Source organism: Boleophthalmus pectinirostris, unplaced genomic scaffold (genome assembly GCF_026225935.1).
Source record: "Boleophthalmus pectinirostris isolate CB_2022bp ecotype Guang Dong unplaced genomic scaffold, ASM2622593v1 HiC_scaffold_19, whole genome shotgun sequence".
Taxonomy (NCBI): Eukaryota; Metazoa; Chordata; class Actinopteri; order Gobiiformes; family Gobiidae; genus Boleophthalmus; species Boleophthalmus pectinirostris.
In genome coordinates this window covers 610,875-631,328 of record NW_026571140.1, presented here as the reverse complement: position 1 = coordinate 631,328, position 20,454 = coordinate 610,875, and the positions used below count along the sequence as shown (strand labels likewise).

Genomic DNA, 20,454 nt, shown 5'->3' with positions numbered 1-20,454 from the left:
ACCACTCACACTGCTGCTCTCTCTGATAACCTCTCATCCATATCTTCGCTTTATAATTTTGTGGTGGACTTTTTTAGTTTTAGTGGTATCACAGTTAGGAGCCTCTGAAGTACAAACCTTATGCTGAGGTTTAAACACAGGCCCACATTTACTTTTAGGCCATGTGCTGCCTGTCAGATACTGATTTAAACCTTTGTGTTTGGTTTCATTGTAAAGAAAACAGTCTTGTCTTTCATTGAAGCACAATTGTGAGTGTCTTAGGTCATAACCATAACTTTTCAAACTGTCACATGAAAATATTTTTTTACAGTTAAGAAATGAACAGTTTGTAAAGGTTAAACTGTTTTACTCCTTTTATCGTGAAATGTTTACAGGAACACAATAGACACTTTGTGTGTGATGTGTTTCTATATTTCCCTCCCTCTTCTGTATCTTAACTTCTACTAGTGCACGACTGTCACTCCAACACTAAAGCATTCTACTCACCCTGACACTAACCTGAACACCACAGCAGCCACAAAACTGTGTCATAGGCATTTTTCCATCTCAAGAAGTCCACATACACAGCTCTGCGGGGTCAGCTTTTGTTCCACGTTAGTGGCTCTTGTGCTTGAGCTTTGACCCTTGAACTCTACCTGGATTTAATATTAAAACATAAATACAGATCAGTATTTTGAATGTATTCATTGTAAACATTGATCTAAAATTACCTGATCATTCCTACTGGTCCATGGTTGCACAGGTGCTGCTCTGCTGCTGAACTCTTCATTGTGGCATTTCATCCAAACAAACAGGACGTTTCTCTTTTCCAAAAGCACCGTGCAACATTTAGATTTTTGTTTTGTATGATACTGAGCTCAAATATTTGAAAAGACTCACATTTCACTTAAATAATATATCATATATAAACATGAATTGTGCCAAGTTTGAATAAAATCCATGAAAGTTCATTTGAATTTTTATTCTTAAATCTGCAACTTTCCCACAGAATGGCCCATATGCATCTACAGCCAAATGACAGATTTTCTACTATCTCTGTGAGAGCAGGTGATCCACTGGAGACACAGCGCTCATGTCGGGCTTCATTTAAAACTGATAAATAGGTGAAGTTTTCTATTTACATATGAAACTGTCAGTCCATGCTGATTTGTTAAAAACAGTTTGTGGAGAGGATTTGTGTTTTCAGTAAATGCACTTCTCCACACACATGCTGCACGAGTCCAGCTCCATCACCTCTCTCTCCCTACGGGTGCACACGAGGCGTAGCACCTTGAGGCGTAGCACCTTGAGGCGTAGCACTTTGAGGCGTAGCACCTTGAGGCGTAGCACCTTGAGGCTCATGCGCGTGGAGAACCTCGCCGTGGCTTTAAGCTAACATACATCAACATCCAGACAGACAGTGGCTCTCTCTTTTCTGCATCACTTGAGGAAAAACTAAAACTAAAACACAACACTACCCACGTCAGACCGTCTTCTCACAATCACACAGTCATTTAGCTCCATTAAATGCTTCTTTATAAAATAAAAAATATTATATTATAAATATATTTTATTATTATTAATTATTATTAATTATTATTAATTATTATTATTATTTAATATTATATTATAAATATGATATTTATAGAACTGGCAGCAGAACCCTACACAACAGAGGGGCCACGACACACACACAGACACAGCACAAGGGCCCACATCACAGACGCAGCAGAGTGTGAGTGAGGGACCTTCGTTCTTGGATAAAATGAGTCATCAAACTGGCTTCTTCTAAAGAGCCGTGAGTGTGTCTGTCTGCACGGCTCCCAAGGATCTGACTCTCATTAAAGAGCCAAAGTCCCAATTATCCACACACACAGAGCACACACACACACACACACAGTGTCAGTGCTGGACTCACAGACTCTTGACGTTCAGACCGAAACAGTCAGACCAGTTTTGTCCTGATTTCTGTTGGAATTCATGTTTTTTTATAATGTTTTAGTCATGACATGTGTTTATAATGGAGGTCAATGAGAATATTATTATTATTTTTAATTTTTTTATATAATAAATTTTCCATTCAAAACACAATGATGCACCAATTTGTTTTCCATCATAAATTATTGACACGTTCAAGGCTCTAATAAATTTAGCTAACGTTTTTCACTTCTCTCTTTAAATTTTGAAAATATGTAATTTTACTTTTTATTGTTTACTCAGGGTGTACTTTTACAGTAAAATTGGCTTGTAATGTAAAACAATATACAATGTATATAGACAGTTTGCACATGTATGAATGGAGTACAAATAGATCAAGAGATCTAATCTATGTGGATTTTATGGCCATTTAAACATGGTGACAAATGACAGACATACCCTTTTGTTGTAGCCTTAGAACAGGGGTCTCAGACTCACGGCCCGGGGGCCAACTGCGGCCCTCAGAAGGATTTTTTGCGGCCCGCCACTTAATTCCAAAGAATAATGTCAGTGCGGCCCGCGGTAGATGTAAGCACAATCCCACCCCCCTACCGCGGGCCGCTCTGACAGATGAAGCTGCAATCGGTGCCCATGCAGATTCACAACAGATTATTAACGCAGTTTACATCCCAAAACTCAACTTACAGCAGTTGTGAAGCAACGAGTCTAACTGGATCGCACATATGGCGTCACCGAAGAACCAAAACAAACCACACATGGTGGTAAAGTGTGCGCACTTCACTTTACGCTCCCACAACCACAGTATCAGAGCACAGAGCAGAGGAGGCGCTAACAGAATTCCCCTGTTCATAAGTATGGGACCATTATTGGAGGGGCTAATAAGAAATAAAAAGACATTGACAGTCCGTTTACCTGCTCAACACTCGGTGCGTAACTTGCTGGCAACCCGATGACCAAGCTCCACGTATGCGTCGCCGAAATCCACACGCACTCAGCGGCAAACACAGTTGTCCCATCAATATGCAAGCACCACAAAACTGCACTGATCTATTCCAGAGGCTTGGCGACATGTTAGCAAAAACTACGAGGCAAAAACAAGCGTCTAACATCCATGTTTGACATACGAGAAGCAGATACACTCCAGTGTGGCGCTTTCACACCGGCAAACGAACCAAAAACTGGTCCGATTAACGAGCCTCTGTATCCCGGTAGAACAGTGATATCTCCAGTAACCAATACTGATGTTCAGTGTTAATACCGCGGGCCATCCTCATCTTATCACCACTCATAAAACAGCAACATGTAGAACTCTCTACAAACTCACCGCATTAGCCCAGAGTTCGGGTAACAGCAGAAGCCAACAGCGTTCACCGTAGCGCGCAGCTCCTCAGGACGGGGCTGGGGTCTGGTCCTTGGTCTTCTGTCGTCCTACAAGTGCGTTGGTCAGATGGTCCAAAGGCTCTGTCCTCCATGCTGGTTCCAGACGGTGGCGAGCAAGACCAGTGCGCAATGACTGGGTCTGAGCGGGTACGTTCCGCCGTCTGCGCGCTGGTTTCGTGCGGGGAAAGTGAGAATGCGCTGCTGCTCCTGTCCTCCGCGCTCAAGAACCGCGGCTGGTTCCGAGGTGATGCAAAGCATCCGGACAGAAGTGTGAATCCAGTTTAGTTGGTGTCCGCATTTGGTTCTTCCCGGGGAAAGCGCTTTTCACTCCCTGCTCCACGTCATCTGAGCCCGGACAGAACCGGAGCTGCTCCTGCTGGTTCGGGACTCGGGTTTGGATCTAGTCCGACTGTATTTCTCACACGAGGCTAAAAGCAGGACATTTTTTAAAGGTGAATCAATTGAATGGGCGATTGCCTATTGCCGTAAAATTATTTGGTTAATTAAAGCCGAAAATAACAAATGCTGTTTCCTACATGATTACGGGGAACACCGGGACCTCTGTGCAGGTCCAGAACAGAAGTACACACCCCCATTTTTGACTTGCTCTGATCTTCGTGTGTTACATTCTCTTTATTGGCCATTGTTGGTAAAATAATTAGAAAATGAATCGCGGCTGCGTCTGGACAACAATCTGTTACTGCACTGGAGTCGTACAGCGCGTCATTACAGACAAAGGAGACACGTTTCTCCCATGATGCATTTCAAATAGTTCGTTTGGACCTGCTGTCTATGGTTTGGACTCGGGTTCGCGTTCACACCAGAGGTGCGGATTCAAGCGAAACGAGACCACCTCTTTTTTGAGGTCTCGGTCCGCTTGAGTTGGTCTGGGTCAGAGTCCGATTGACGCTTTCACACCAACGGAAACGAACCGAGCTAACCACTTCTGGTTCGAATGGACCGTTTGGTGCGCACCAAATACTGTTGGTGTGAAAGCACCTAATACAGGTCAAGGCTCACTGGTGAGCATCTTCAATCTATCCTGAGGATCTCATCTGCTTCCTCCTGCAAGCCAAATATCTCTCAGCTGTGCAAGATGAAGCGTAGCCAGGTTCCAACCAGCAAGGAGTAGGCAAAAGAAGAAGAGTAGACGTATTAGTTTAAACTTACGTTCTGAATGCATTTTCATATTCTGAACTGTTATTAAAATTAAGAAAGTGTGTTGCATGTTGTTCTTTCTCTCTCTTTTATTCCCATGCAATCGCTATTTATCGATACTCAATGCGGCCCAGCCTCACTCAGACTTTCTCTAATGTGGCCCCCAGGTAATTTGAGTTTGAGACCCCTGCCTTAGAACAAAACAGAACTAGAGCATTAAACCTGTCAACATAGCACTTTTAAAATGTGATAGGCTCAATCTGAAAATGTCACCATAAACAATAATATTGAAATTAATTTATCTCATTTTCACAAGAACCGTAAAGCAGACATACTGTCATTTGGACATTTTAAATTTCAATATTGATCTAAAACAACTTCATAAAAGAAACATGTCAGCTGACTTCAGAGGGTTAATGAGAGGGAAATAACTACAACATGGTTATAAGCTCTGAAGTTCATTAGGTCTGTTTTAAAGCAGGACAGTGACTGTGAACCTGAGACTGATAAAATGTTGATCATCCAGCAAATCTTGAAGGATAAGATGATATAGAGGTTATGGTGACAGTGATCAATATCACTGCAGTTTGGGACGGGTGGACTTCCAGAGTTATCACTGGTGATTTTTAAATGAAAAGTTTTCATGGCTTTAAAAATGTTTCCGTCAATAAGCGGACAGTAGGGGTGGCCATCACACAACATGGTTCTAAGGAGCTCACTGCAAGGTTCAGACACAGCCAAAACAAACTGAAGCCTTTGGACGGTGCCTTCTCACAGGAGAAGATGGAGATTATTTTGTTCTTACAGTTGCTTCAGGACCTATACTAGTGATCACACATTAGCTGTTAGCAGTAGGCCCACACGTGGGCCTTGGTGGCAGAGGTGAAAAGTGCTCAGTTACAGTTATATTTACCACTACTATTTAAAGAAACTCTACTTTTCTAGCATTATATTTTTGCTCCCAATAGCAATATTTTTATTGAAGTAACAGTACTCTTACTGAGTTAAAGTTATGGTTATTCTTTCCACTATGAGGAAGTCTAGTAGTGACAAAAGCTTTATGTTGCTCTTTCAGATGATTTAGTTTGTTTTTTAATTAAATAATGTGTAAAATCTGATATTTGCAAAGTAATATGCTTACTTGAGTACAATTTTTGGCTCCTCTAGCACCTCTGCACAAACCTAATTTCCACTCTAATTTAATAAGAAATACACAAAACACAGCAGTGATTTACTTTCCTTTTATTGAAAAACATTGCATCATTCATTATATTAGAAATCTCCACTTTCATCCACATCTGTTAAGATTATTTAATAATGGGTCATCTTTAATAAACACTGGGCACATTTGTTTTGAAATCAAAGAACAGTCAGAAAACTCCTCAGACTGAACAGGACATGTGTGTCGATGGGATGAAGCTGTCATTTTAAAGATGCACTGTTAAACTTTTCTGATGGAGGTTCACCTGCTCATCTCCATACAAAGTCTGCAGGTGTCGTGCTGTATGCTGACAGTCCTTTAGACATCAATGTGTCCTGAAGCTGGATGAGGAGCTGATGTCACAGTTTGAGCAGAAGATGCTCTTAGTTCAAAGGTCCTTTGTGTTTTGTGTTTGTGTGTGTGCAATGTCCTGACAAAGCTGCTGTTCGCAGAGATCATACTTCACTGTATTATCCAAAATCTAAATAAAATGATCCATCTCCATGGAGACAAAAAGGCCATAGTGTAGGTCACATCTGTGGTGACAAGATCCCACTCACAGTAAGAATGAAGGTTTGTCTTTGTCTGGGTTTAACCAAATATAAACACTATAACTGAAATACAATGTCAGGTAGAGAAGTTTAATGCTATAATATGGAACATTCCACAGTGCATCTTTAAACAGTGGTAGATCATGAGATGATAAAACATGATAAAAAAAAAAAAGACTTTTTCTGGTAAATTGGACTCTGAACAACACAAACGCAGATGGAAAAGAAGAATCCAGAGTGTACGGTTGAGCTGGGGTTTCGTGGAACAGTACAATATAGAAGAAGGTATGTCTCTATGGCCCTGTGTGTTGCATGTATTAGATTAGCCTGTACAGTGTCAGAATCTCCTCATCTGCCTGCGCTCCTGCCTCCTCTGCTTCTTCTCATTCACCTCCTCTGGAGCTGATGGGCTCTCTGCCGTGAACCAGGGCCCCAGGATGTTGACCCAGAGCAGGTGGAGGGCGCGGGCTGGAGCCTAACAGCAGTAAGACAGAGACAGTATTCAAATGTTACTCAGACGAACAAATGTGATAGAAGTATGCAGCCACATTTCTGTTCAAAATGCACACAATCTGAACCAGGGCTGGTGCAGCCTCTGCAGCTCAGTGAGTGAATTCTGGAGGTTGTGAGCCTTCACATGAGACCTGTCCATATACTAAGAATGAGACAAATGCAGGATGTGTCCTCTTAAGGTTAAGATTTGGGTTAAGGTTTTAAACAAACAAACACTGGTTAGAACAGTAAGAGCACAGACTACAGTTCCTTGAACATGATTAACAGAGTCATTTAGAAATCCCCAATTTGTGCTGAAAATGAAGACTTAAAGGATTTGATTGTGTGTAATGTGCAGAATGATAAAGATGTGAAGCCCATTTGGAAATCACTGTTCTATGAATAAAACCAAATGCAGCTGCATTCTTTCATAACTTAGTTAAAATCAGTGACTGCAAGCTTCAAAAGCATAAGAATCAAGTAGCAAAGGTCTTTTAGTACATCAGATAACTCCAAAGAAAAAAGTTCTCACCAGAAGCCACAGATACCAGAAGTACGAGGAGATGACGCTGAGCACTTGTACGATGGCCGTGAGCAGAATGACGTCCTTCAGGTGCCTGCAACATCAAACCTACATGAGCTCCTTCTCCAGTTCACTACACACACTGTCTGATACAATCTCATTTTAGAACCGTGTATGGAACAGTAACCAGAGGTTAGCGAAAGTCAGTAACTTTACTATAGTAGAATAGTACTATTCTAGCAGCACACTTTTACTTCTACTTGAGGAATATTTTAATTGAGGTAACAATACTCTTACTTGAGTAAAGGTTTGTTGACTCTACCCACTTTATTTAATTCTACAAGTGACAAAAGCTTTCTGTTTTGTACTTTAATTTCAGTTAACTTCCCATTTTTAAGTTACTCTTACGTGAGTAGTACATTTCCCAAATACAGTACTTTTTACTCTTAATTGAGTAATTACTTGGACCTCTACTTTGTACTTCTGCTTGAGTAATATTATTTTTAAGTAATGTTCCTCTTACTCTCCTCTACCACTGACAGTAGACTGTATGTAAAGAAGGACTCCACTCACTCGGCCATCCCCTGCTCCATGTTCAGGTCTATGCCTCCATCTAACAGACTCCCATCTTCAGCAAACACCGGCTTGGCCATGGATGACATTGAGCGGTAACTGCCAATGTACACAGCTAATGCAAACGCCAGCAGCAGCTAGACAAGAAAATTAGATAAATTTACTAGTTAAAAAGAATCAGTCATTTATCTTCAGTTTAGAGTTAGAGTAACTCACCCATGTCCAAAACGAAGAGGAGCTGTAGAAAATGAGAAGGTTCACAACTGCATAGATTGCCTGTTGGGAAAAAGGGCCTTGTGTTTACTACACTTTTGAGACAACTATTGTTGTCACGTGATACTAAGGAATAGAGTCAATACTCAATATTAATTCTGATTCTAATAATTTAAAACTCTTTGTTTAGACAAGAGAATGTCATTTTCAACATTAAATCATAGCACTTTCTTTTGTATTACCATGCGGTCATACTAATCTATGTGCTTATTCTAAAACAGAAAAGTTTAATTTCTGTCCTGTGAATGTGATTTCTATAGCATTGACACTTGCTCAAATAAGTATCTAGTTTTGATAACAATTTTAGTATTGGTTAGTATCTGATTATTTTTGACAACCCTAGAGACAAGTGGGCACGATTACACATACTGGATGACTTACAGCACAGTTAGAGGAGTGAGTTACATACTGTCAGTTAACTACTTTGTCTTTTGAATAGTCCATTAATGATCTAAAAAAAATGCTGATTAGACGTCTACAGTGAATGTAAGTACACCAAGTCTATTCATAGGCATTATCTGATTTCTTGCAGAGTACACTTCATGTTAGTGCTGAGCTGTGCTTACATTGGCTCCGAGGATGATCCGTGTGTAGAACTGCAAAGTACCCAAGTTCTCCTCATAGATCTGCTTCTTTCCTTTTGTGCCGACTTTCCCTTTGGGCTGCACAGAAAGGAGTTACCACAAGATTCAACATTACAGCATCTGTATTACCTCACCTCATGTACAGCTTGTATAATATTATTCAGAGGATATTATTAAAGGGCCCATATTACACTATTTTCTGGTCTGTTATAATTTTGTTTCCTCATCACAAACAGAGCTGGATCTTACTGACGCACACATCCTGCATATTTAGGCTCAGTTATTCTCTCAAACAGAAAACACCCTGTGCTCTACTGTTTTTAAAGTCCACACACCTTCACTAGAATCATTTGGATAATTTCAGAAAGTGCCAATCTCTATTAAACAACTAAAGGAGATGTTATCTTGAAAACTACCGCTTCGTGACATCACAAGGTGGAACAGAGCATTTTGAGATGTAGACAGACTAATAATAAAGAGTTACTTAAACATGTGTGAAAAAACAACAACAACAACACAAAAACACAACAGTACAACAATTCACCCTTATGTAACAGATAATACTCCCTACAACTGTACAACAACTCACCCTTAGGTAACAGATAATACTCCCTAAAACTACATAACAATTCACCCTTATGTAACAGATAATACCTCCCTACAACTACATAACAATTCACCCTTATGGAACAGATAATACTCCCTACAACTATACAACAACTCACCCTTATGGAACAGATAACTCTGTGTCCTGTCAATCTTCGTATTATTGTTGCACTTCTTGTATAAAGCTGTGATTTTACATTTTATTAATTATTTTTCTATTTTATTTTGACTTGTACATTTACATTTATATAATTATGTCTTATTTGACACGTCTCTTGCTTTTTTGCTACTTATTTAGAATGTATTATTACCATTTATATTTTTTTCCTTTTTGTTATTGTATGATATTGTGACGTGTGAGTTCCTGTGTCCAAATCATTTTCCTTGTGGATCAATAAAGATTGTGTCTAAGTTAGTTTAGAAATAGCTCAAGACCCCGGTCAGAGCCCCGGTCAGAGCCCCGGTCAGAGCCCCGGTCAGAGCCCCGGTCAGAGCCCCGATCAGAGCCCCGGTCAGAGCCCCGATCAGAGCCCCGGTCAGAGCCCTGTTCAGGCTGCAGATTAGAACCCGGTGAAGTGACATCTCTCACCGCCATTCCCGCTGTTAGTCTCCGGTTTCTTTCACATGAGCCTCCCGACCGGAGCCTTCTCTTAAGTTAAAACTCGGAGACTGTGTCCATGCATGAGAAGATGAGCCCAAAAGGAGAGACTTGAGTCTAGTTTTAGTAACACATCAGCACAGAGCCTGTAGAATGGAGGAACGCATCCGTCGCGTGAAATAGTCGTGCTACGTTTGTGGCTCATGATGATGACGTTTACGCACGTATTTCTTATGGGACGGATTGATTTTTTTTGGCGCCATCTGTTGGGAACAAATGGAAACTGCAAACCTTTTCAATATTAAAATTTACTATGATTTGGGGATTTAATTTTTTAAACCCATTTCCTACTTTCTCAAAAAAAAAAAAAAAAAAAAAAAAAACTACAAAGGAAAACTCCTATTTTGCTCTCCATTTTCTTTACATTTACTTTACAGAAGAAAAAAAAATGCATCGCATCTCTTGTCTATGCAAAAATCTAACTCGTTGTTGGCGAAAGCAAATTCTTATATATTATATTCAAACTGTCAAACAAAAGATATTCAAATTTTTACCCTTGACATTATTTTCTGGGTAAATGTACGTTTATTTAATCATTATAGCCTAACAGTGATGAGGCTGGTGAATCCTTCTCAGCAACACTGTCCTAACGGACTGGCTTGAACAGAAATTGTACTTCACCTTCTTTGAAAAAAAAAAGTAATTTGTTGACTTGCATAAGGACAAAAGCAGAGAAACATTGTAATTCACATAGGAAAACTTTATTAATAAATGGAATGCTTTTCTTTCATTTCAGAATGAACAAAAATTATCTCTACAAAAATCTGTCTTAAAAAACAAACAAACAAACAAACAAACCACAGCATTTAAAATGTCTGAATCTATTACAGCTTTAAGTTAATGATCCCCATAACAATCCGTAAAAAAATAAAATAAAATAATAATAATAATAACAATTTTTTAATTTTTTTTTTTTTTTTTCTTCGCATTTCCTTCTGTTTTGATCGCACCCTTTCTGTTCCCCCTCGGCCGCCGTACTCTTGTTGTCGGTCTGTTTGTGTCACGTGTGTCTCCTTTACAGTGTGTGTATGTGAGCGGAACACACAACACACTCACACACTCCTCATGTCTCCTTCACGGCTCCGGGTCCTTCGCGGGACACTGCGCTCCTCCAGTCGGTGAGAAGGCACCGAACCCCCGCTGAACCCCCGCCTGTTCCTCTGCAGGACATGGAGTACCTTCTGCAGGTGAAGATCGGAGCTCTGTTCGGCTTGCTGCTCCTCACGCTGCTCTTCGGCTTCATCCCCGCCCGAGTCCGGTGGTTTCGGGACACAAACGGCACTGGTACGTCCCACCCATAGACTGATAAAATCAAGAAACACAAGAGTCTGTCTCCCAAGTGTGGAAGTTGTAATAAAATCATTGTATAGGCTACAGTGTGTTCCATCAGGGAATTTAGTCATGTTTTTCCAAATATTGTTCAATTTTGTGTTTCCCTTTTTCGCCGCAGTCATACGGTTTACATTACACTGAAATGTGGCCTGCTTTTGTGTTGAATTTACTCGTAATCCAGGGACGTTATCAAAATGAGGTGATTTTCTGACTCAAAATTTTAGCAAATACATTCAGTACTATATTAGCATCACTACTACCTAGCCTAAACATAGATTTTCATGGTATTACAGTTTTTTGGAAAACAAACACACTGGAAAAAGGCAATAAAATATTTATTATATTATATCACATTTATGTTAAAATTTCCAAAATGGGAAGATAGACATAAACATAACAGCAAAATAGATTTGTACTGAATTTGGTAATACATTTATGTAAAATTCTGCTAAATAATTGAGTAAAACTAATGACAATGTAGTAATACCATATAACACCATTGCCTCTACATTTGAAAGCTTCTGTTTCTTTTATAAGGAAATGTAACGCCAAGGACACATTTCAATAAAATGTAACTTCTCTTAAGTTTTACAGACTTTTAATTTTAAAAAGTCATCTTTGTTCCTAAAGTTAAAACTCCAAACCACAGTGAAAGGGCCATGGGGGGCTATTGAGTTGATGTGATCTTTGTTGATCTGGCTGGACATATTGTGGGTGTGAGTCCTTAATCCACTCACAAAACAGTTTAGCATTAGATGAAGTAGATTGAGTATCAAACATTGTTGGGTGGTGCCGGAGTTCATGAGTTGCCTTAAGAGCCCTCTTGCACTATCCAGAATATAGTCACCTGATAAGGAATAAAGCTTATGCTAGCACAAAATGAAACACCAAACTGGACTAGCCACTCTCCCCTGATTGTCACATGCCTCATTTGAAAAGGAAGTGAAACCATTTTTGTGGCTGAACAGTTTGATTACTATGTATAATGTAATGTACCTCGAGTTAAAGCGTCCTAGTGAATATGATGTGATGCATTTTCAGTATGTAGGAGGGAAAGATAATTCACCTGACTATTTATTCTTAAATTGGACTTAAACATAACATTCATTATTTGCAGACCCACCAGAACAAGGCTCCAGAACAAGGGTCTCCCACCTTTTTCCTCTGGTGTTCCTCTTTACGAAACGAAAATTCCGATGAGCTACTCATTTTAGCAGTCACAAGAAGTAGAGTAAATAGAAGAGCCTTAGAAGGGGTGCAGTTCGATGACTATAAAACATTTACACAACTATAATCCACTTATTAGTGCACAAAGATAGGCATCAGAATGATACATTTACAATGGTAATAGACATTTAATCAAATCAAATTTTAGTTATGCAACACAATACATATGATTCAGATATCTCTTGGTGAGTGGGAGTGGAAGGGAGTGGACAGCTACTGGTAGCTCCTGAGCTACAGGTTGGAGACTCCTGCTCCAGAATGTATGCTCCTGAGAAGTCTCACGATGCAAAGAGCATAAAGAGTTTAAAGTTGCTGTTGGGTGCCTTTCTTGTGATAAAGTTTCTTCTCTGTTTGCAGACACTCACCGCACTGTGCTGAGCCTGATCAGCTGTTTCGCTGGGGGAGTCTTTCTGGCAGCATGTCTCCTGGACATTCTCCCAGATTATCTGTCGGACATCAGCGCAGAGCTGGCTGCCCGGCAGGTGGAGGTATGTCCAGCATCACTACAGGACCAGCACACAGTGTACATTATGTGGCCATACCGGCTTGTCAAAGCCTGATCTCGTCAGATCTCAAAAGCTGAGCAGGGCTGGGCCACAAGGGAGAGTCAATCACAAAAACTGCCGTTGTATCCTTAGGCAAGACGCTTCACCCACCTTGCCTAGTATGAATGTGGTGTAAGTAGAAGTGGGAGAATAGTGGGAGTATTTTGTCTATTATCTAAATCTATTTGAAATGACCTCCAAATGAGACCCAAGTGTAAGAGGTGTCCCAAGTCCCAAACTAGAGTACAGAGTGATATTTCTTCACTTTTGTGGTTACAGGTCTGGCCCATTCACATTTTTTACTAAATTGAACCTCAAGTTACAGGCACACGTCCCATTTCAATAGTGTGCAGGTGTGCTAGTGTGTTATGAGCTCCATGTGTGCTGATGTTTGTTTTTGTGTGTTCTCTTTTCTTTTATTATTATGTTGTGTGTACATTCAGACGAGTTTCCCTGTCCCAGAGTTCATCCTGGCAGCAGGTTTCTTCACTGTGCTTATCCTGGAGAAACTGGTGCTGCACTGCCAGGAGAGGAGAGCGCCTGCTAGTGAGAGGGAGCCTCTTCTGCATGGACACGAAAATGGACATGGGCACACACACGGGCGTGTCGAGGCGGTGGGCCCGGAGCTGGAGGGCAGTGGGCATCACGTCCATGTTGACCTACAGGCTCACTCCCCATTCCGCTCCTTCATGCTCTTCCTGTCTCTGTCCCTGCACTCTGTGTTTGAGGGACTGGCCATCGGGCTGCAGAACACTGACGCCAAGGTAAGACCAGCGCTGCATGAATCACAACTCAACCTCCAGAGCAGTTTGAATGGACACACTGAGCAAATCAGAAAGGCTACACTTTTTCAAGTATCATCATTTCCTCTGCAAACAGAGTATCTTATTAGCTGTCTTATTCTGTTCTGGAGGCAAAAGTAAAAATGAAACATAATGACATTTCAATGGTGAAGTGGGGTTAACCATAGAATATGGTGCATGAGTAAAATTCAGGATGATTTGGCAAATGAAAAGCATGTGAGTAATATCAGAGCCCGGTTTAAAGACATTTACTGTTCTGTTTCAAATGAATTGTTTGTTTAAGAGAGGATTATGATCCTCTCTTAAACAACCAGATTTTCTAGGTTTTACTGGGCAAATATAAAAATGTTGAGATATATTACACATTTCACTATAAATTGTACTTTTTGTGAAACATAAATACAAGGCTAGAAAAGCGTATATTTGAACCTTCGTAAGTGAGAATTGTTTGTTATAAAACCTTAAAACAACAAGTCATTAAATCTGTGAATCAGTTAAACACTGGATTATGTCTTCTTCTTTTGAATCTTCTCCAGAATTTTTAACATTCTGATGACTCAGCATTTTAAAGGGTCTATACTGTCATCGTATAAGTAGCAACCCTTTACATCACTATTTGGGTTGTGTCATAATGTGTGTGTTTTTTCTTAATTATTATTAAAAAACAAACCCATAGAAGTGATAAAGCCAGCCCGATGGAGGAGAAACAGTGTGCTGTAGTGATAACACACACTCAGTACCATGTCCGCAGAGGAACAGGAGAACTACACTGCTTTCCTTTAAATACCAGGGATTTATTAATCATGAGGTCAAATGTGTCTGTGGTCACAAGACCTGCTCTCATCTCATGATTACTGCACTACTACAGTGTTGAACTAATGGTGTTCATTTTACTCTATAGCAGCCCCCCCCAAAAAAACTGTTGAATCTTCTTATTGTGGTCTGAAATAGTCAGGAGGTCACCGTATACGTCACAAAGTCACTCACTCAATACGCCTGCCAGCTATTACAATACAAACCTGTCACTATTAGACCCGCTTAAAGCCTCATCACTTTGAAGCATTTTCTTGGTCAAAAACTACACCTTTTATTACATTTTAGATGTTTTTTTTTGCACTGAAAAACATTTTTTAAATGTGTGTGTCTTTACTATGAGCAGACTTGCATCTCCACAAACTTAAATCTTATTTGGCCTCGAGGAGGACCTCCTTGTTTCCATGAAAATGGGGTTCCTTACTTCCTTTGGCAATAATATTCAAATGGTTGGCATAAAAAGTATGTATCGCCATGGAGAATTTTCTGAGGAATTGTTTTAACTTTCTGTTTCCATGTAGTCCTGCAACTACAGTGTTGAGGAATGACACTGTTGACGTCTAACCCTGTTCTTGGGGTGGAGGAGGACATTGAACTGTCAGTTGATGTTCTACCTGACCCGTACTCTGTGTGTTGTTCAGGTTCTGCAGATCTGCATTGCCATCCTGGTGCACAAGTCCATCATTGTGTTCAGCCTGTCGGTGAAGCTGGTGCAGAGCGGGCTGCATGCGGGCTGGGTAGCAGCGTACCTGGGTGTGTTTGCTCTCATGTCTCCCCTGGGCATCGCCTTGGGCATCGGGGTGATGGAGTCGCACCTGGACTCTGGAGCTCTGGTGCAGGCTGTGCTGGAGGGGCTGGCTGCAGGCACATTTGTCTACATCACGTTTCTGGAAATCCTGCCTCACGAACTCAACTCTCCAGGACGACAACTGCTCAAAGTGCTCTTCCTCCTGCTGGGCTTCTGCATCATGGCAGCACTCACCTTTGTGGGCTGATGAAGCACTGCAGTGTACACTGCTGTCTGTACACTGCTGTCTGTACACTGCTGTCTGTACACTGCTGTCTGTACACTGCTGTCTGTACACTGCTGTCTGTACACTGCTGTCTGTACACTAACATCTGTGCAGTGCTGTGTGCATCAATGACTATTTCAAAGATCTTATTTGAACAATGGGGTTTTATAAATTGTATACACATAAATCAGTCACACACATTTATAAATACAATGTTACACTGTAAGAGAAAGTGTGAGGAGGGAATCAGCTCTCACCACTGGACCATATGACCTTTGCGACTACCATTTGACCTCTGACCTTTAATACTAGGTTGTTATTCAAGAGGAATGAAAACGAACTGCTTTTTAACTGAAAACTCAACAGCAGATTGAACTGACATTTAATTTGACTTTTTAATTAAAATTTTAGTCTTAGTTTTAGTCATCGCTCATTTGTTTTTATTGAGTTTCCCTCAGCAGAATGATTATATTGACACAAACAGTGACACAGGATGTGTCAGTATCGGTGCAGCTGGTGCAGGTGTGAGGAGCGACTGTTACGTTTGCCTTTGTGGTCAGTGTTTATTGCAGGACTGGGCCATGACTAGAATAATGATTTAGTTCCTCATATTGATGACAAATTTTGTATTCAATATAAACCCTCTAGACACAAATAAGACAGACTGTAATATATAGAGATGTATTCAGTAGATTCAGATAACAGATTTTTTAAATTTCAGACCCAGCCCTGTGTCCTGTTTACTTTGTTTATGACCACTCCACATGTATTTAAGATGTGTCTTCATTTATTTTTGATATTCCCGTGTTACTACTGTAGGTACTTTTTTATGGTACTTTTTAATGTTTGTGCTCTCCTGTTTGAAGCCAAAGACACTGTACACTTTAGGAGTGACTTAAATGCATGACTCTGTGTTTGATTGTGTCACTCTGCAGCTGAAGTGTGTGTAGGAAATGCCTGTGTAAAATACCTCTATAAGAGGAGCGGGGTTTGTTATCGCTCAAATTCAGTAACTCTTTTTTTCGTATGTATTATTTAAATGTATTCTTAGAGGTTCAAACACACCAGTGAAACTACTTCACTCCAGCGCTGGCTTTTGCACTCGGCCTGTAGGACAATACATGCTGTGATTAACTCCATGTTTCTGCAAAAGACACTTTGCAGCTGATCTCATCAACTTTCCCAATGGGTGTGACACCGAAGTCTCTGTTAGACTTTAATCTGATCTTTATTTGAATACAATCTAACTTGAAAGTTCGGTCAGTTGGTGAGCTGATTTGTGTTAAACAAGTCCCTTTCAAATATTTCAGTCTCAAGCTGGCTAGTAGTAGCCAGCAGTTTTTCAGTCAGTCCCTGACACCCCTCAAAGTCCTAAACAAAACTGTGAACGCCTGGATTGATCACAAGCTCCAGAACATGCTGTTTAAGTCTTTTTTTTTTTTTTTTTTTCTTCTTCTTGAGTTGAACAATCCACCATAGATATATATGGTTCAGTATGGTTCATCTCTGTAATTATTATCCACAGGAAACAAAAACTGACACAAAGCTCAAAGAGAAATAGACAAAAATCTAATTATGTTTTGACTGTAGCTTCCAAAAGTGGTGTCATTATCCAACCCCAAAACACAATAATGATTTTAAAGGACTTTAAACATCTCAAACAGATAAGGTTCATTTTCTAGATCAGTCATTAGGACATTTCTTTCAAAAAAGTGAATCTCCCAAAGAGTTCTACAGAGTCCGCTCTCCATCTGACATTATGACATCAAATTCTGAAAATTCCTTTTTTATGATTATTATTATTTACACAGCACATTTTCAGGAGCCTCAGTCAGAGGATTCATGGTCCTGTTCAGGAGTTTGATTTTCAATTAAAAGTTAAGTGTGACTGACTGAAAAACTGTTGGCTAATGCTAGTGAGCTTGTGACTGAAATGTTGTTGGCGAGAGACGTGTTTAACAGCACAAATCAGCTCATCAGTTGTAGTTCCAGATAAGTCTGTTCTTTATGTTTAAATTGTGTTAAAAGATCAGATTAAAGTCTACAGTAACAGAGCTTCAGACAGAGCAGTGCCTCAGTTAGCGTCACACTCTCGGAAGGTTGATGAACAGCTGCAAAGTCTCAGCTGAGATATGATTTTGATTTCGTAGAGATTTGTGTTGCTGCATAGCTCAGAAGATCCATATTAAAACCTAAATGTAAGAAATAATGAGGTTCAGAAATGCATTTTGGTGGGAATTTTATTTGATTTAAATGTCATTTTTTATTTGTCTTCATTTAGCCTTGTTTTGGTGACCTCTGTTATGATTTTATGTTGCTACAGTTTGACTAATAAATTATTAGTGTTTTAATTTAAAGGAGTGTGTGTGTATGTATGTATATGTGCGGGGGTGTGCATGTGTGCGTGTGTGTGTGTGTCTGTGTGTGTGTGTGCGTGCGTGCGTGTGCGTGCGTGCGTGTGTGTGTGTGTGTGTCTGTGTGTGTGTGCGTGCGTGTGTGTGACCTCATGAACAAAGTGAGTTTATTTGCAAAAATGAAGGATTTTATAAAGTGGTCACAGGCGTCCACTTTACTCTCTGTATAGAAATGTTTTGGAAAGCTAACTGTTTTGTTGCAATCTAAATAATATTCCTTCCCTCCCTGATCTAATCCACTGTCACTCAGAAGATCTGTAGAACATGGCAACAAAAACTTTTTGCCATTTTTTTCAAAACAGAGAAATCTGTTTTTGTAATTGAAAAGTCTTGAAGTGTTTAATATTAATTTACAAATGTGGACAAAAAGTGTTATTGTTCATTTATAAAACAGTCACAAATTACAAACAATTTACAAATGTTTATTAATCCTTAATTACAGTCTTTAGTAAAGGATTAGAGACAGAGAGATCCTGAGGGAATTTCAAGTTTGGCTGCAGTAAACTGTTGCTGCATCATTTCCACTGTGCATCTCAGTGTCCTCTGTGTGTCAGTCAAAGGTCTCAGGTCAGTTTCACAGGAGCTCAGGTCAGGGAGGTTCAGCAGATCCTGTGGAAGAGACAAAAGTGTCCCTCCTCTGTGTCCTGCAGCATCAGGAGGTCCAGGGGTTAATGGGTAATAAACATTTCCAAACGATGTGTACCCTTTTCTATAAAGTGTTAGAGAATATAGTGATGTCATCTGAAACTCAGCAATACAAACTCATCTAGAGTGTAAAACAAGTCTGAAAATGTGCACACAAAGTGAATGCAGAGTAAAATGTACCACCACAGTGCACAGGTCTGCAGTAGTCTCTCTCTGCACATACTCAGTACGGGGTAAGTGTGATGCTGCTGTTAGTGGGTGGGATATACCTTTGCTACATCATAATTTTACATCAGTTAAGTGGCAGTTTGTGAAAAAAATAAAAATACAGGAAGTAGCACTGAATTCTAAAATTCTAAAGATCTAAAACTCCCTCTACCTGTCTATTCACTGCAGAATTGTCATCCAAAATGCAGAGTCAAATGATAAACTACACTACCATCAAGTTAAAATTGGTTTCTGGAGTCTTGATAAGTGATGACTTGATCAAACCTTGTCTACCTTAAAAGTCTTATATTAAAACTGACTCTTGTGAGCCATGTTAGAATGTTGTTATCTCCTCAAAAACAACCCAGAGGGTTTTGTTTCATTCACACGTTTGTGAATTTCTTTCTTTCTTATTAGTCTGTTTACATCTCCAAAGCTCAAAATGCTGTTCCACCTTGTGATGTCATGAAGTAGTAGTTTTCAAGTGTACAGCTCCTTTTACCTTGCTGGAAATCCAGAAGAAAATCTCTGTATTTGTTATACAGATCCACATCAGCCACTGGTACAACGATGAGTCTGGATTTGTCCAGGCAACTTTTCACTTTTACTTTTTACTTTTTTACTTTTTACATTCAAATGATTCTAGTGAAGCTTTGTGGAGTTTAAAAACACAGTGGAGCACTTCCTGTATTATTACATGACATCACAAGGTGGAGGAGCATTTTAGAGATGAATACAGCCTAAATCTGCAGAGTTTGTGTGTTATGTGTGTGTGATTGAAACAAAACATAACTCCACAGAACCTTCACTTCCTGCTGTGAGTCCTGTGACTGTTCAGTGTCACTCATGAGGAGTGAGCTACTGGACCTAAGGTCAATGCAGAGGGAAGGCTCAGTGTGTGGTGCTGGTCAGTATGGAGGGAAGGCTCAGTGTGTGGTGCTGGTCAGTATGGAGGGAAGGCTCAGTGTGTGGTGCTGGTCAGTATGGAGGGAAGGCTCAGTGTGTGGTGCTGGTCAGTATGGAGGGAAGGCTCAGTGTGTGGTGCTGGTCAGTATGGAGAGAAGGCTCAGTGTGTGATGCTGGTCAGTATGGAGAGAAGGCTCAGTGTGTGGTGCTGGTCAGTATGGAGGGAGTTGAATGTCACTAGTTTACCACTAGAGGGCAGTGCTGAAACTACATTTACATTTGTAATACAACAGCACTGCTTGAAGTTATTGTCAGACAATACTTTTACTCCTACTTCAGTAATATACTTCAGTAATATATTTGACAGCGTAACAGCACTTTTACCTGTTGATTAAATTAGAACAAATTTCATCATTTGTGTGGTCCTATTTATGTTTTAACAATGTAACGGGGGGGGGGCCCATGTGCAGCCACAGAGGGATTCATAGTACTGCACTAATGAGGGGACAGGGACAAGCAGAGGACAAGCAGGGAACAGGGGGACAGGGAACATGAGGGCAACACAGGGATATCACAGGGGAGGATAGGGGGACAGGAGGACATGACAGGACAAGAGACGGGGGACAAGTGGGC

At 40.3% G+C, this 20,454-nt stretch overlaps 2 protein-coding genes across 2 annotated transcripts; one reads left to right on the top strand and one right to left on the bottom strand.

Moving 5' to 3' along the window:
• Positions 1-5,682: 5,682 nt before the first annotated feature.
• Positions 5,683-10,038, bottom strand: tmem208 (transmembrane protein 208). The gene is made up of 6 exons (XM_020940632.2): positions 9,848-10,038; positions 8,635-8,730; positions 8,012-8,071; positions 7,796-7,932; positions 7,232-7,316; positions 5,683-6,682 (listed from the first exon to the last, which is right to left on the bottom strand). Exons 1-6 carry the CDS (start codon positions 9,851-9,853, stop codon positions 6,545-6,547), a joined length of 522 nt encoding a protein of 173 aa, XP_020796291.1. The 5' UTR covers positions 9,854-10,038; the 3' UTR covers positions 5,683-6,544.
• An 890-nt stretch (positions 10,039-10,928) lies between these two features.
• On the top strand, positions 10,929-18,006 carry slc39a1 (solute carrier family 39 member 1). The gene is made up of 4 exons (XM_020940623.2): positions 10,929-11,200; positions 12,833-12,963; positions 13,464-13,784; positions 15,278-18,006. The coding sequence occupies exons 1-4, from the start codon at positions 11,086-11,088 to the stop codon at positions 15,629-15,631; spliced, it is 921 nt and encodes a 306-aa protein (XP_020796282.1). The 5' UTR covers positions 10,929-11,085; the 3' UTR covers positions 15,632-18,006.
• The last annotated feature ends 2,448 nt before the right edge of the window (positions 18,007-20,454 follow it).

What these genes read in the sequence shown, in the direction of transcription:
- tmem208 (XM_020940632.2), bottom strand. An exon ending in GGATCATCCTCGGAGCCAAT is followed by an intron (nt 8,072 to 8,634) that starts GTAAGCACAGCT and finishes TTTTCCCAACAG; the next exon opens with GCAATCTATGCAGTTGTGAA. An exon ending in TCTGGTATCTGTGGCTTCTG is followed by an intron (nt 6,683 to 7,231) that starts GTGAGAACTTTT and finishes TACTGCTGTTAG; the next exon opens with GCTCCAGCCCGCGCCCTCCA.
- slc39a1 (XM_020940623.2), top strand. Translation starts at nt 11,086, where the DNA reads ATGGAGTACCTTCTGCAGGTGAAGATCGGAGCTCTGTTCGGCTTGCTG. An exon ending in TGGCTGCCCGGCAGGTGGAG is followed by an intron (nt 12,964 to 13,463) that starts GTATGTCCAGCA and finishes GTGTACATTCAG; the next exon opens with ACGAGTTTCCCTGTCCCAGA. An exon ending in TGCAGAACACTGACGCCAAG is followed by an intron (nt 13,785 to 15,277) that starts GTAAGACCAGCG and finishes TGTGTTGTTCAG; the next exon opens with GTTCTGCAGATCTGCATTGC.